The sequence below is a fragment of the Mesoplodon mirus genome (assembly GCF_964341445.2).
Source record: "Mesoplodon mirus genome assembly, chromosome: 14".
Classification (NCBI taxonomy): Eukaryota; Metazoa; Chordata; class Mammalia; order Artiodactyla; family Ziphiidae; genus Mesoplodon; species Mesoplodon mirus.
The window spans coordinates 14,473,225-14,490,018 of record NC_138990.1 but is presented as its reverse complement, the minus strand read 5'-3'; the positions used below and the strand labels follow the sequence as shown (position 1 = coordinate 14,490,018).

General features: G+C 43.3%; 1 protein-coding gene across 1 annotated transcript; it reads right to left on the bottom strand.

The window, feature by feature from the left end:
* Positions 1-1,694: 1,694 nt before the first annotated feature.
* ZNF892 (zinc finger protein 892) lies at positions 1,695-15,829 on the bottom strand. Its single transcript, XM_082642473.1, has 5 exons — positions 15,609-15,829; positions 14,705-14,793; positions 11,742-11,844; positions 11,168-11,254; positions 1,695-9,200 (listed from the first exon to the last, which is right to left on the bottom strand). Exons 1-5 carry the CDS (start codon positions 15,625-15,627, stop codon positions 7,921-7,923), a joined length of 1,578 nt encoding a protein of 525 aa, XP_082498599.1. The 5' UTR covers positions 15,628-15,829; the 3' UTR covers positions 1,695-7,920.
* Between the last annotated feature and the right edge of the window lie 965 nt (positions 15,830-16,794).

Genomic DNA, 16,794 nt, shown 5'->3' with positions numbered 1-16,794 from the left:
GAAGTGCATCTTGCAGTCATAACAAGAAACACAAGGGCTGGTCCAGCCACAACATTGGCTCTGGGCTCACTACAAGTAGTATGGGCCTAGGTGAGTACCTCAGGCATTTCTAGCCAATAGCATCATTATAGGCTGAGACTGACAACACAAAAACAAACAAATAGAATAAAGTTGGCTGGTTACTCCTGATGTTGTTGGGCAAAGTGGTAAAAGAAAAGGATAAACTCAGAGATTTAAATTCCCTTCTCAAGTGCATATGGAACATTCTCCACAATAAATCACATTTTAGGTCATGAAACAAGTCTTAAAATTTTTCAGATTGAAATCACACTAAGTATCTTTTTTGACCACAGTGGAATGAAACTAGAAATGAATAGCAAAAGGAAAACTGGAAAATTCACACATATGTGGAAATTAAACAACACATTCTTGAACAACCAATGGGTTAAAGAAGAAATCACAAGGGACTTAAAAAATATCTTGATCAAAAAAAATATATCTTGAGACAAATGAAAATGAAAACACAATATACTAAAACTTATGATTTGCAGCAAAAGCAGTACTAAAAGGGAAGTTTATAGTAGTAGATGCCTACACTAAAAAAGAACTCAAATCAACAACCTAACTTTGTACCTCGAGGAAGCAGTAAAAGAAAAACAAACTAGGGACTTCCCTGGCGGTCCAGTGGTTAAGACTTCGCCTTCCAATGCAGGGGGTGTGGGTTCGATCCCTGGTCGGAGAGCTAAGATCCCACATGCCTTGCGGCCAAAAAGAAAACCAAAAACAAAACCAGAAAAAACACCAAAACATAAAACAGAAGCAGTATTGTAACAAATTCAATAAAGACTTTAAAAATGGTCCACATCAGAAAAATCTTTTAAAAAAAAGAACTAAGACTAAAGTTAGCAGAAGAAACTAATAAAGATTAGAGCAGAAATAAATAAAATAGAGAATAGATAAACAATAGAAAAAAATTCAATGAAACTAATAGTTGGGTCAATGAGATTAAAGGAGGAAGGAGAGAAGGAAAGAACCATACTATAAACACACACACACGTTTGGTGGTTAAACAGGTAGTATATTTATCAAACTCACTGGACACTTTAAATGGATTAATTTATTTATCTAAAAGTATACTTTAGTAAAGTTGATTTTATAAAATGCCCAAAAGCCAGGTTTTTTTTTGGAGTAGTAAAACTGACAAACCTCTGGAAACACAATCAAGAGAAAAGGAGAGGATAAAAAGAAGCAATTCCAGGAATGAAAAAGAGAACATAACTACAGATAAAACAGGGATTTTAAATAAAATAAAAATATTTGAACAACTTAATGGCAAAAAAGATAAACTTTTAGAAAAGCCTAACTTAAAAAAATTAAAGAAGAGATAGAAAATCTGAATATCCCCTAAAACCAGTCAAAACACACACTATACAACAATAATCCCAGTTTAACAGGTGAATTTAACTAAACATTCAAGGAGCGCAAACTCTTCCAAGGGTAGGGAAAATCATTAAGCTGTGTAAATCCCAGGAATGCAAGTGTTCTTTAACATTAGGAAATTTATCAATGTAATTTACCACATTAACCATACAATCATCTCAAAAGATGCAGATTTTACTACTGTTCATTAAAAAAACTTTTTTAAAATAAAAAATTAAAAGACACATGTTATATTCATCATCATTTTATTGGGCTACACCATCATAAAGGTTACATGATGGACAGGTCATATAAACAGCTATACCAATACCTAATAGTCATACAGCACTTGATAGCTTACAAATCACCTCTGCACCCATTATCTACCTAATCTAGCCACTCTCAAGGAGGTATGACATTTTAAAATATATATAAATGAGGAAACAGATTTTAAAGGGTGATGTGATTTGTCCCAAATCCCAATTATTTTCCTTCTTTATTTTGTTGGTTCTCTGTGATATCCACACATAGATAATACATAATAGGAAAAAACCACAAAATTCTGAATCTAATTCTCCAGTGGTTCTCACATGTTCTTGGAGCAAAGATACAAATAAAAATGTTTAACCTCATAGTTTATATTCTTAGTCATATCTATCCTTCCTTCTTGAATTTGTAAACTACAATTAAATGCTGGTATTTCCTCAACTTAAAAACTATAGTTCCCTCAAAGCTAGATGACGCTTGCAGCCTGATAGTTTCTACCTTCCAACTAGGCAATGTATCTTTGGGGAACAAGTGAGCATTCCTCTTGGTCCTTACTTGGTTACAAATGCCCGGTGTAAGGTACAAACCTTTGATGCAACATGACCTGCCATTTCAGTGTCAGATGGAGGATGTCATGGGAAAGATGGAGTGGTGACTTACCCTATTTCTCTAAGTATAGCTAAAACCCCTGCACGTTCTATAGAAAAAAACATAAGATTCTGAAAGGTGGAGAGAATACAGACAGGCTGGGGACCTCTGGACCTGAAGAACAACACAGGGCTCCTTGGGTTTTCTTTTTGCTTCATTTGTCCCAGACTGGGTTCTGAAGAAGCAGGCAATCCAGAAACAACAACAAACACAGACCAAAAAAAAAAAAAAACCCAAGAAAAGTCTGCTCTTTCTAGCCAAAGGACTAGGAAAAGAGCAGCTTAGCAAGACAGAAAACTTTTAGACAAGAATCACCCTACTCCGGCCAGAGACCATGGAAAAACACTGTGCTCTTATCCACAACCAACAAAAGCCAAGTGGGGAGCCTACAGATCCACCCTCACAGGCTGTAATGAGGCTCCTCAATGCCCCATCCCCACCCTGAGTGGTGTCAGAGAAGGTCAAGTGCGGGACAGGATTGTCAAAGCCAACCCCTCCCCCATCCCACCCCAGCAGTGTCACTGGGGACCCTCTGGGGAGACCAGGCTTCCAACCCTACCCAGGGACAAGACGTCTCTCCCCTTCCTTACTGGTGTGGTGTCAGTGGAGGCCACGTGGGGAGCTGGAACTCCTCCCCACCCCCAGCCCAGCAATACTGAGGATCCCTGTCCCACGTGTCAACAGAGGCCAATGATAGACTGGGACTTCCAATACCAACTTATAATCATAAGGCAGTGTCCCCCCCAACCCTTTCCACCAGAGCAGTGTCAGAGGGAGGCTGCCCAGACAGAAGCTCCAAACAGAGTCAGAGCCTCATAATACTCAAAATGTCCAGATTTCAATGGAAAATCACTCATCACACAAAGAACCAGGAAAATCTCAACCCGAGGGAGATGATCCACAGATGCCAACACTGACATGGCACAGATGTGAGAATTACCTGACAAGGATTTTAAAACAGTCATTATAACAATGCCTCGGTGAGCAATTACAAACACACCTGACACAAACTTAAAAAATAGAAGTCTCAGCAGAGAAATACTAGAGGATCAAATGCAAGTGAAAAATACAATAACTGACGTAAAACCCAATAAGGGGCTCAAATAGTAGAATGGAAGGGACAGTGGAACCAGTGAGCTTGAAGACAGAACAATAGAAAGTACGCAATCTGAACAACAAAGAGAACATTGCTATGGACTGAACTGTGTCCCCCGAATTTATATGTTGAAGCCCTAACCCCCAATATGACTGTATTTAGAGATGGAGCTTTTAGAAGGTAATTAGGTTAAATGAGGTTATAAGTATGGGGTCTTAATGTGATAAGACTGGTAGACTTCTAAGAAGAGGGAGAAAGAATTCTCTCTCTCCACACCCATGCACTGAGGGAAGGCTGTGAGAACACAACAAGAAGGTGGCCACCTGCAAGCCAGGAAGAGAGCTCCTACCAGAAACCAAATCTGCTGGCCCCTTGAAGCCAAATCATCTTAGCCTTCCCAGCTCCAGAGCTGTGAGAATTAAATCTCTGTTTGAGCCACCCAGCCTATGGTATAGGCACACCTCAGAGATATTGTGGGTTCAGTTCCAGAAAGCCACAATAAAGTGAATATCGCAACAGTGAGTCACATACTGTTTTTGGTTTCCCAGTGCATATAAAAGTTATCTTTACACTGTAGTCTATCGAGTGTGCAATGGTATTATGTCTAAAAAACAAGTACGTACCTTGATTTAAAAATACTTCATTGCCATGGGCTTCCCTGTTGGCGCAGTGGTTGAGAATCTGCCTGCCAATGCAGGGGACACGGGTTCGAGCCCTGGTCTGGGAAGATCCCACATGCCGCAGAGCAACTGGGCCCATGAACCACAACTACTGAGCCTGCGCGTCTGGAGCCTGTGCTCCGCAACAAGATAGGTCACGACAGTGAGAAGCCCCCACACCGCGATGAAGAGTGGCCCCTGCTTGCCACAACTAGAGAAAGCCTTCGCACAGAAACGAAGACCCAACACAGCCAAAAATAAATAAATTAATTTAAAAATACCAAAAAACAACAAAAAAAACTTTATTGCTAAAAGATGCTAACTTTCAGCGAGTCATACTAGTAACATCAAAGACCACTGTTCACCGATCACCATAACACATATAATAATAATGAAAAAGTTTGAAATATTGAGAGAATTACCAAAATATGACAGAGATACGAACTGAGCAAATGCTGTTGGAAAAATGGCACCAATAGAGTTGCTCAACACTAGGTTGCCACAAACCTTACATTTGTAAAACAAAAAACAAAAAACCATCCCACAATACCTGCAAAGCGCAAATAAAATGAAACACAATAAAATGAGGTCTGCCTGTATTTTGGTTTGGAACCCAAACAGATTAAGACAGGTTTTGGTACCTAGAAAAGGGATGCTGCTCTAACAAATACCTAAGAATGTGTTAGTAGCTTTGGAACTGGGTTACGCATAGAGGCTGGAAGAGTTTTGAGGTGCCTCTTAGAAATATGGGTAGTAAAGGCCATTCTGGTGAGGTCTCAGACCTCAGAAATGAGGAGCACATCATTGGAAACGGGAAGAAAGGCAATCCTTGCTGTAAAGTGGCAAAGAACTTCACTGCACTGTGTTCCAGTGTTCTGTGGAATGTAGAACGTGTGAGCAATGAAACTGGATGTTCAATAGAGGAGATTTCCAAGCCAAGTATTGAAGGCACAGCTTGGGTCCTCCTTACTGATTAGAGCAAAATTCGAGAGAGGGACTTCCCTGGTGGCGCAGTGCTTAAGAATCCGCCTGCCAATGCAGGGGACACTGGTTTGAGCCCTGGTCCAGGAAGATCCCACATGCCGCAGAACAACTAAGCCCGTGTGCCACAACTACTGAGCCCGTGCACCACAACTACTGAAGCCCACGCATCTAGAGTCCACGCTCAGCAACAAGAGAAGCCACCACAATGAGTAGCCCACGCACCGCAACGAAGAACAGCCCCCACTCGCCACAACTAGAGAAAGCCTGTGCGTAACAACGAAGACCCAACCCAGCCAAGAAAAAAATATTCGAGAGGAGAGAGATGAATGAAAAAGGAATTGTTAACCCAAAAGGAACTAGGACTTGGAGGTTCTATCCATGTTGCAAAACATGAGAAAACTTGTTCTGAAGAGAATACTAAGGGCGAGGCTGAGTAACCATTTGATAAAGAGATCATGGGTGTGACTCGTAGATTTAATCAGCCATCTCAGCAGAAGCCAGGGACAGAAATGGGACTATACCAGCAGAAACACAGCCAGCTGGGACTAAAGGGGATAGAAAAACCAGACAAATGAAGGAAGGCTGTTGGACTTCTTAGATCCTATAGGGCCAGCCAATAGAGCTTATTCAGCTGCAAACGTGCGCCGTGCTTCAAGAAAGGGAAGAATGACTCTGAAGTCCACTCAGAGATCTTGAGGCTGCCTCCTCAGTTTCAAAGGGTGGGGACATCACCTTGGTTTCAACAGGCCAGACAGCCTCCAGCCACAGTTTGGAGGCAGGGCTGCCCAGCAGAGCTTGGCAGCAGGATGGCTGCATGAGCAGGTCTCGAAGGTGGGACACCTTCGAGGTTTATCCTCACCTGAAGATCTCATGGAGTTTGCTTTGCTAGGTTTTGGGCTTGCTTGGGATCCATCACCCCTTCCTTCTTTCCTATTTCTCCCTTTTGGAGTAAGAATGTCTATCTTATGCTGTCCCACAATCGAATTTTGGAAGCACATCACCTATCTGGGGTCACAGGTTCACAGCTGGACATGAATTTTGCCTCAGGATGAATGATACTTCAAGTCTCATCCGTATCTCATTTATGTGATATTTAGATGAGACTTTGAACTTGACTTTAGAGTTGATGCTGCAATAAGTTAAGACTTTGGGGGTTGTTGGGAGGGAGTGGATGTATTTTGCACGTGAGAACATGAATTTGGGGGACCAGGGACGGAAATGCTATGGACTGAATTGTATCCCACCAAAATTCCTATGTTGAAGTGCTAACTTCCAATGAGACTGTATTTGGAGATAGGGTTTTTCAGAGTAAATTAAGGCTACATGAGGTCATAAGGCTGGACTCCTAATCGGACAGGACTGGTGGTTTTACAAGAGGAAGAGAGCAAGTGCTTTCTTTCTCTCCTTCCATGCTCAGGCACCAAGAAAAGGCCATGTGAGGACACAGCAAGAAGGCAGCCATCTGCAAGCCAGGAAGAGAGCCCTCATCAGAGACCAAGGCCGATACCTTGATCTTGGACTTCCAGCCTCCAAAACTGTGAGAAATTAATCTCCGTTGTTTGAGTCACCCAAGCTATGGCACTTTGCTATGGTAACCCATGCAGACTAAGATAAAAACGTACCAAAAAGTAAGTAAACAGAGTCTCAGGAACCTGTGAGACTAAAGATCTAACATTTGTTAGAAGGGGTGGGGGTGGAGGCTGAAAATGTATTCAAAGAAATGGTGGTGGAGAATCCCTCAAATCTGGCAAAAGACACACACCTACAGCCTCAAGAAGCACAGAAAGCAGGATAAACTGAAAGAAATGCACACTAAGACATCACAGTCATACTTGTAACCACTAAAAACACAGTACTCAAAATGTTTGCAAAAATAATCTTCAAAGTTTCAGTGAAAAAAACAAATATAAAGATGTCACCTGCCTCTATTTAAGAGTAAAATGATGAAAAGTATTTCTAGTGTTTTCAAGTTGTTTACAACCTAATATGCAGTGTCAGTTCAGGTCTACAGGTATATTAAACGATGGTATGAAAAAGCCTAGGGTACAAACTGCATACAACTGAGGCAAATTTTTATAAATATGCACATTTTCAGGTAACTCAGCTTAAAACAGATTGAAAGCATCAGAGGTCCCTTCTGTAATCTCCCTTTCTAGGTTGTCAGTCTTGACCCTTGGAGTTAATGTGATTCTTAGTAGGTAACTTCTCAATGAACATGGTCTAAAAGACCAAAAGTGCAGAAGTGGACTTGCCAGGCCAATATTCCTTGACTTCAAGATGGAAACTTTGTGACCAACTAACGAGCCTGACTGATATTTTTCCTGGTTCTTGGTACTCATTTGAGTAGTTATCTTTCTATCCACCTCCTAAGTGCTCTGGTATTTAAGACTAAGGACAATGTCCCTTCCACCACCACTCTCAACCCCGTACAGGTTCATTGTGAACTGCCAACCTCTTATTTCCACCCTTGCAATTTGCCTAAAAGGACCATTTATCCCTTCAAAACTTCATCTCCTTCGCATTATGAGACCACCTACCCCAGCCAAGATGGCCTCTTTCCATCATGGCACACCCTATTTCCCTCGCAAGGATTTGGTAGCTTACATACACATTAGGGTGTTGGAAATAATTTTCCTCTCTCCCCAGGGAAATACACAACATCCTCTGTTACGTTAAAAAATGTAAAACCCTTCTTTCACACTCTAAATAAGCTATGTCCCATATCAACAATGACTTCTCAATTCAATCTTTTTTTGTAACACAGTCTTAAATTTCTTTGTAGTCCTCACAGCATGTATAGTAATTGTTCAATAAATATGTTCTGAACATACCACATGTACAGGACCTTTATCCAGTATGAATTCTCTTTTGCTGGCCAAAGGCTGAATGCTCACTAAAGGCTTTTCCATATTCCTTGGTTTTCCCTCCAGAATGAGTTTTCTGATGTTGAGAAAGGGATGAACTCTGGCTGAAAGCTTTTCCACATTCCTTACACTTATAAGGTTTTTCTCCAGTGTGAGTTTTCTGATGCTTTGTAAGAGATGAGCTCTGGCTGAAAGCTTTTCCACAATCCTTACACTTGTAAGGTTTCTCTCCAGTGTGTGTTCTCTGATGACGAATAAGGGCTGAGCGGTCACTGAAGGCTTTGGCACAGTCATTGCATTTGTAGGGTTTCTCCCCAGTGTGAGTTCTCTGGTGTTGAGTCAGGGCTGAACAGTAGCCAAAGGCTTTCCCACATTCATTACACTCATAAGGCCTCTCCCCAGTATGAGTTCTCTGGTGCTGAATAAGGCCTGAACGATCACTAAAAGCTTTCCTACATTCATTACACTTATAGGGTTTTTCTCCAGTGTGAATGACCTGATGCTGGGTAAGGAATGTGCTTTGGCTGAAGGCCTTCCCACATTCATTACACTCATAAGGTTTCTCTCCAGTATGAATTCGCTGATGTTGAGTGAGGTATGAACTCTGATTAAAGGCCTTCCCACATGCATTGCATTCATAGGGTTTCTCCCCAGTATGGATTATATGATGCCGAATAAGGGCTGAGCGGTGACTGAAGGCTTTTCCACATTCGTGACATTTGTAAGGTTTCTCTCCCGTATGAATTCTCTGGTGTAGAGTAAGGTGTATGCTCTGACTAAAGGCTTTACCACATTCATTACATTCGTAGGGTTTTTCTCCTGTGTGAATTCTCTGATGTAAGACAAAAGCTGAGTAGTAACTAAAGGCCTTTTCACACTCATTACACTTCCAAGGCTTCTTTTCTGCACAAATTTTCTCATGTTTCATTAGATCTGAATTTTGTTTCAAGTTCTTTTTAAATGAATCACAATTGTGTCGTCGCTCTCCTTGTTGCTGAACAAGTAATGTCCTCCGACTAAAATTTCTTCCAAATCCATCACGCTGGTAACTTCTCTCCCCAGAAGGTTTCTTCTGAGGGACAACCTCTTGTATTAAATGTTTCTCATGGTTTTCCTGCTGACTCTCTAAAGAATCCTCACATTCACTGGAACTTTCCTTTGGATATCTCTCTATTAACACCCCGGTGTTAACAGGGGCTGATTCTTCTTCAGAAATGTCCTGCTCTGGAGTTAGCTCCTTGCATTCCAGTCCTGTATCCCAGTCTGAAAGAAACAAAAATACAATGTATCATTTCCTACACTGAGAGAAAAACAACTGCTGTGGTAGGAAAATAATGAAACAAACAAAAAATGCTTACAGGGAACAGAGGAACTTGTAAATTCTCAAAAATAGCCCTGCAACCTTGAGAGAGCATGAGAAAAGAAAAATGACTGGGCAAAGCAGTGCTCCACATTCCTGTATCCAGAAGGGGAGGAAATGAGAAAGAATAACAGAAGAAGACTAAACAGAGGTGATGGGGGAAATAGCAGATAAGAAACAGGGTCTGGTGGAGATTGGACTGGGATCAGAAAACGATGGTCTCCCATGGATTGCCCACTGTCACCACCTCACCAGAGCATCATGCCCTGAGAATGTCCATCATTAGCTGATCTTATCACCAATCTTTTCTTGTTCCAATATGTCCCAATCACTGCTAGCAGACTAACCTTTTAAAGGCATACCTCTTACACAAAAATCTCTGTTGGTTCCACTGTCCCAAGGAGAGACACAAATCCTAGAAGCTAGCATTCAAGGTAGTCCAAATCTAGAAATTCAATTAGTAATTAAAAAGCAACTGATCATCTCTGATCGCACCACACTGAAGAAATTGGAAACAGCAAAACAGAACCAACCTTTAAAAAAAAATAAGTAGTGTGTGGGGAGGGGAAGGTCAAATCCCCACATGCTCAGATTGGTCCCCAACCTGTCAGGGCACCTGTCCCCAAATTCCAGGCTTCTTAGGAAGAGTTTGGGGGAAAAACCTGCACTGCTAGAAATGTTTAAATATTCTAGGCTTAAATGGTCATTAATATCCATTCCAACCATGACTCTACATGAAATAAATCAATACAATGTAACGTTCTCAATAACGTATCATAATCAAGGAAGTGGCTAGGATTTTAAGGATAAATAGGTAGAAACAGCTTAAAGGCAAATGGACTTTTAGCTAAGGGGAGTGGAAGAATTGAAGCCCCAAACATTTGCAGAAAACGCATGGTTAGAGGAGGATAGTCAGAGACTTGCCTGTCTCGTGTTAAGGGTTCAAGTTGAACAGAGAAGATAAAATGCCTAGGCAGGTTGGTCTTGAAGGCAGGTAGAGAATACAGAACTGGCAGAGTAAACAACTCACTGTGGGAAATCTGGCAGTATTATGCTGCTTAATTAGACAAGGATAAGAAAGTATAATTAAAAGCTAAAGAAAGTATAATTAGCTGGTAGTCTATTGCAGTACCAGTTTGACAAAAGTGATAGGCTCAAGTCCATGACATCTTTCAAAAGAAAAGTTAGCAGGAATTAATCATTAGCTATCATTTGCTTAGCATACAGCCAGGTACTGTTCTAAGCATTCCCTTGGATTATTTCATTTGATCCTCACAACAACCCTATGAGTTAAGTGCTATCATTACCCGCATCTTACAGTTGGGGAATTTGAGTCACAGAAAGAATAATTAATCTGTTAAAGCTCACAGAGCTAGTAAGTAGTTCAGATTGGCTTTGAACCCAGGAAGAGTGGTTCCAAAGTCTGCACTCTTAACCACTATGCTATGCTACCTCCACTTAGAGAAGAAGGCAAGGGATGACTCAGAGATCAATTTATAGTCATTGTTCTGAGACAAAAAGTCACGTTATCCTGCAGAGATAAAATAACATATATGAAAAAACCTGGTTTAGAGCCTTGTACCCAAACAAATTATTAACAAACATTAAAATGTTGATTTCATTTCACCTTATTTGGGAAAAAGAATTGGTTTGAAAGAGTGGAAAGTACTGACTTTCTAAAAAGTAAAATTATGACTCTATAACAGATCAGCATCCACAGAGCTGGAGTATGGCCCAAGAGAAAGGCACTTCACTTCAAGCTTTCCATGGGTCTAGCAAAATCTGGAAAGGCTCCTCCACAAGCATTGCAAAGATGTTTTTCCCACTGACCATCTGGGTTTTACGTTCACTGTTTCCAAAAATCACTCACCTGGACTAGTTGCTTTTGAGACTTCTCTCTCCAGCTCCTCCCCACACTCTAACTGAGAGATTACATCAGGCTTGGAAATTGGAAGCCCTGTTCGTGGGGAAAGAAAAAGGAGTCTGGTAAAGAGCTCAGTGTTAGCTCCTTGGTCGTTAGAAAAGACAGTCAGTATAAGAGAGAGAAAGGTCGGTTCTGGATTTCTCCCCCAACAGCGCTCAGAAGAAGGTAGGAAGATTGATATGGGGTCTATTTGAGTTCAGAGTAATTGAATCACTTGTTTTTACCTCTCCCTATTAAAAGAATAAGCACCCATCTGTTAAGAGGTGTTTTTATTAGAACTTTGTCTCAACATCCTTGGTCAGGGAGTAGGGAAGGACGCTACCGCCTAGGCAATTACGATATAAAGGTGTCCACTTCGGACTCTAGAAGGTTTAAACTTATATCCAGAAACAAAAAGAAGAAATTGCCTGCATCAGACCTTCTTTGAATCTAAGAACGTCAGAGCTCCTAGGAACTGAGGAAGCAAAGGTACCACACTGGGTAAATTCCCACACTGGGTGGGGGCCGGGGTGATGCTTACCCAGCAAGACCAGATTCCTATGCTTCTCAGGCACATCTCCTTGAGGAGTGTTCAGCTGCCCCCACTGGGTGAGAGCCTCAGCCATGTCCCTGATCATCGACTCCTGAAAAACCGAACACATCAAGTGCTCACCAAGGGACATCCTTCCAGAAGCCTCTGGGCAGGACTCAAACAGACGGCATAAGAGGAGAAAGACAGGAAGGACAGGAAGGTTAGACAAAACGACCTCTACCATCCCTTCCAATACTAAGATTCTCTGGTGTATTTGGAGCCACCGACTCGCTCCTTACCTCCACGCATCAGAATCACATGTAACCTGCAAGTGGGAGAGAACACCTGCGGGGTAAAATCTGAAGGTACCAAGTTACTAGTTTACGTGGTGAAAAGTTAAATTATAGAACTACAGAAATCCTTACTATTTAGATATGGGAAAGTGGAGAAAATAGAATGATGAATTAAGTATTTTCTTTATGGTATGGTTTTAAAATACAAGAGAGTCAAGAAATATGAATTATTTTTCTCTCTCGTTTTCCTTTGAGAATAAAACCAGTCCAATATAGTTTCTAAAAATTAAGATGTTTGCTACACGTCACAGTACATAGATTTGTAAAACAGTATTTCAAGCCCAAATTATCAGCGTTCCGAAAGCATTCCTGCCATTTCTCCCCAGTCAGTCTGACCACTCTCCCCGCCCCCCGCCTCCACCATCTCCTCTCTACCCCATCATACACTGCTCCCCCTGCATCCTCTGCGCTCCAGCTGCCGGCTGCCCTTTGGCTGCCTGAAATGTATGTCACACTCCCTCCCGTCTGCCCCTTTACACACACTGCTTTCTGTCCCTGAATGCTCCCCCCTTGCCCCATCCTTTCAGCTATTTTAATCCTACTCACACTTCGGATCTCAGCTCAGGGGTTACCTCCTCAGGGAAGCCTTCCCTGACTCTCTGGGTGGTAGCACCATGTTCCTTCCCTCCTCTTGGGTTATGCACGCAGCAAGGGGACTTTGTGATTAATGTCTGTCTGTCCCATTAGAAGCTAACCTCCAAGAGAGTAGAGGCCAGGTTTAATTTTGCTCAGTGAAGCAGCCCTAGTCTTTGGCACAGAGCAGGAACACTGTGAATATTGGTCAAAGAATTAAAAGAAGGTGAAACACTTGAACAAGAATTAATAGAAACAAGAATTAAGCTTAAATGGGGTGTTCTATAAAAGTGTGCCTGGGAACAGAGGTGGGAGGGGAACAGAAGTGTATCAAACATTGAAAACATTACAGGAGTGTTTACTTTACCTTACCTTGACCTAGATGACAGGCACAAAGTTTAGATCGTCTACTAAAATGTAGGGAGAGTGAGCAGGGTGGGTAATGCTCCTTTGAATCTAGAGCTGAAACTGTTTACTGCTGATAAAACAAATGTCTAATAGTTTTTCTAACTCTATGACAAATTTTTTCTCTACAACTTCAATGTAATGGAGTCACATTGAAACATGCCAGTCCCTGGGATGCAAGCAAATGAACCAGTCATGGCTTTCTTTGAAACACCACTTTTGCCATAGCCTCTGAATATATATGTATATACATATATACATGTTATATGTATACACACACACGCATATATGTATACATATCCTCCAAAACCAACTGGTAAAATAATTCCCATAATGACATAAAGTTAAGAGAACTACCTACTTTGAAAATCCCCTGCTCAAAATAATTTAAATCTTCTTCTAATACTTGAACTATGAAATCACTTCCCTTTTTATTTAAGTTATGGTCCCTTAAGGCCACATGCCTCAGGAGCGTTCAACACAAGCCATGAAATCTGTACAGTCTCTTTTCTTTACAAACAATGCAGCAGTAACAGACTACCTAGCAGTTCCTTTCAGACTTTAGTTCTGAGAACACCTCAGCCATCAAACTCATTTAAGGAGCTGCTGCTCAGTGCGAGTATGTGGGGGGCTGGAGGGCACAGGTAGACCAATCGCCCACTGTCCAGCAGAGGCTACTGACTCTCTCCTCTTCCCTCTGAGAGAGATCTACCCATTCAGATCAGAAGCAATACTGGTGTTGCTTCCTAGCGTTTTGCACGGACTGTCAGCACCTGGATGCTGCTGTGAGGCAGGTCTGAGGTTGACAGGCAGCCCCAATGCCTTTACCACGGGGTCTGCCATTCCCCCAGTATCCTAGGCCAGACCCTACAGAAGTATCTTGACTAATCTTCTCTCTCCAATCATTCACGGCATGTTTCGTCTTGCTGGGCCTCTAAACACTTTCGTGGGGCCTCATCTGCCTTTGGAATAAGATCCTGCGTGGAGTTTTCCTGTGGTCTGGCTACAACACGCCTACACTTCCCTCATCACACTCCAGCTCACTCCACAGTGACACACATTCTCCCCGAAGACCTCTGACTCTCTCATCACTTGGAGACTTTTGCCAAAGCTGTTCTCTCTCTTGGAATATTCCTATATTCTATTTTCCAACTACCTACTCTCTCTTGTCTTTCAAAATGCAGCTTTTATCCTAGCATTTTACCCCCAAATACTCTAGAGGATGGAAAACCTCTTCTAAGGTCTTTTATGACTTGTCTGTACTAGTAATTTCTCTACTAAAATATACATATACATATTTCTTCTTGCTGTTTAACTATTTTACTTATCTATATCTTATTTCCTCAGTAAACTTCACAAGGCAGAGGCAACTGGCTTTTATTCCTTTGCATCTCGCCAGGAGGCCAATTACAGCACTGAAGAGCTTGTAAGTGTGCATCTAGCACTAAGTGGATAGAGAAGTGACGCCAGGAGGGAAGGTTCTGTCCATGTGAGGAGCATTTACTATCAGGTTCACAGCTCATCATTTTATTAGGATGAAGCCAGTGGTCTAGGGACCACGGCTGAGCAAGTCCATAACAATGCTAGAAACCATATTCATGTTCTGAGAACAGAAAAAAAAGAGAAGAAATTTAAACCCACCTGGTATGCAGGGGTCAGCACCACAGTGGTCAGGCCATTTTCTTTTGGGTTTCCAGCGTGGGGAAGGTCTGAATTCTCAGAAAGTAACCCTACAAGTGGACATAGGAGCCCCAGTGATTACTCTTGCTTGCAGTACACTCACAGAAACTGCCACACACAACTACTTGTCACCTAAGGAAAGTCAACACAGGGAACCAAGGGACAATCCCACAACGTCTCTTATACAAGACAGTCATGACCATGGCTGCCTCAGGTTCCTCCTATACTCCTCTGCCCTTAAACTCCAGTAGAACTCTGCTACGAGATCCTGGACACTTAAATACATATTTCCATTTCTCATCTGCTGAGTGTAGTCAAAATAATCTCAAAGTCTCAGTGTGTCAATCCGTGCCTCAATGAGTCACTCCTGTTCTATTCCAGGCTCACAGGATGAAAGACTAGTTAAATTCTTTTTGAACATTGGCTTTTCAGATACAAAACTGGCTTTCTCAGAAAAGCAATGGGCCTGTGGGGAAAAAAATCCAAGTACTCTAAACAAATCCTGTGACTTCTCGAATCCTCACTTTCCCCATCTGCCAAATGGGTCTATTTGATAGTCTCCTTCCTCCATAACCGCCTTACGAGGTTCCTGTGAGAACAAAAGAAAGTCATTATCAAAAGCCAAATTGTCAGATCTGGTGATTTGGGGGGGGGGGTTGCGCAAAGGAGGTATACATCATCCTAAAGACCAGCAGGGCAATGGAGGTAGCGGGCTCCCTTTAAACCCCAACGTGAGACCAACTGGTAGGAATGGGCTCTCTCCCAGAGAAGACGTGATGCTTATCCTTCCAGAGCTTGCCCCAGCCAGAGGGCAGCCTTTCTCCTTTTTTCTCTCCAGCAGGCGGCATCCCTCTGAAATTCTCACCTCTGCCCTTAGGCTCCATGGCGACTTCCTCCCCGCCGGCGCAAGTGACGACCGTGGGAGAATGGCGCGACGAACGCACTAGGGGCCGGGGGTCCACAGCTCTAGTCCACCCCGAGGCCCGGGAACACGCGCGCGACCCTATAGCTGGGCAGCCCGGTGTCCTCCACCCGGAGGCCCTCCACCGCTCTCCTTCCGGCCACTCAGACTCCGAAGGACACGCGCTCAGCCATCCTGGAGCCCAAGCTCGACCTCGCGAACAACGCTGTGAAGGCCCGGCTAGCGACAAAGGCATCTATGAGCCGGCCGGGCCGAGTCGCGCCAGCCCGAACTCGCTAATGAACTACAACTCCCAGAATCCTCCGCAGGGCGCGGCGCGCGTCACCGGAGGACGCTTCCCAGAGGACCCCGCGGGGCCGCCTCTCCCCCCGGCCCTGCATCTCTGCGATGGCGCGGGGCCGTGCTGCGTCTATAGGAGCGCTCGGCCCCTCGGAGAGCTCTTTCCTGGACGCTCCAGGGGCCGCCCCTTCCTCAGTGTGTACTCTGGGCTCCGACCCCGGAGGATGTGTTCGGCCGCGCCAAACCCCGCCTCGAGAGGGAAATTCACTCCCCGCCAACTGTAACTGGCAGAGGGCGGCGCCCCACTACCCACCCAGGATTCCTCCCTGGCTGCTGTGCTCCCTCGGAGGGAAGGCGCCCGCGTTCCAAGGATGTTCACCCCACCACGCCGCTTCCCCTGTACTGCGCCTCCACGACCCATTGTCGGGGGGCAGAGATTACCTCAAGTAACCAAGGATGTTTATTCCATGCTGCACTTCGAAATATTGAAAAGCAGAATCTCAGTCCTGGAAAGCACCTCAGGCCGGTCCCCAAGAAGCTATTAGTTAATAGTTGGTACCGCTGACCTTAAGGTGCCTGGAACATGAAAGTCTTTCAAACTCCCAAGGAGCTCTAGGAAACGTCAGCTGGGAGTGGGGTTATCTTCAGGCTGGTGCATGTTCTCACCTTCCTTCCCGCAATAAAGTGGCCAATTTTCTATCCAGCTCAAGTTCCCAAGAAAGAAAATCAAAGTACCTAACTGTCCCTGCTTGGGTATAAGCCACAACGTCTGTTTGCCCTTTCTCTAATAGAATCCCCAACTTTTAGCTAGGCTTAAGGCTGCCTGGAGTAAAAATGACATTTCTCATCA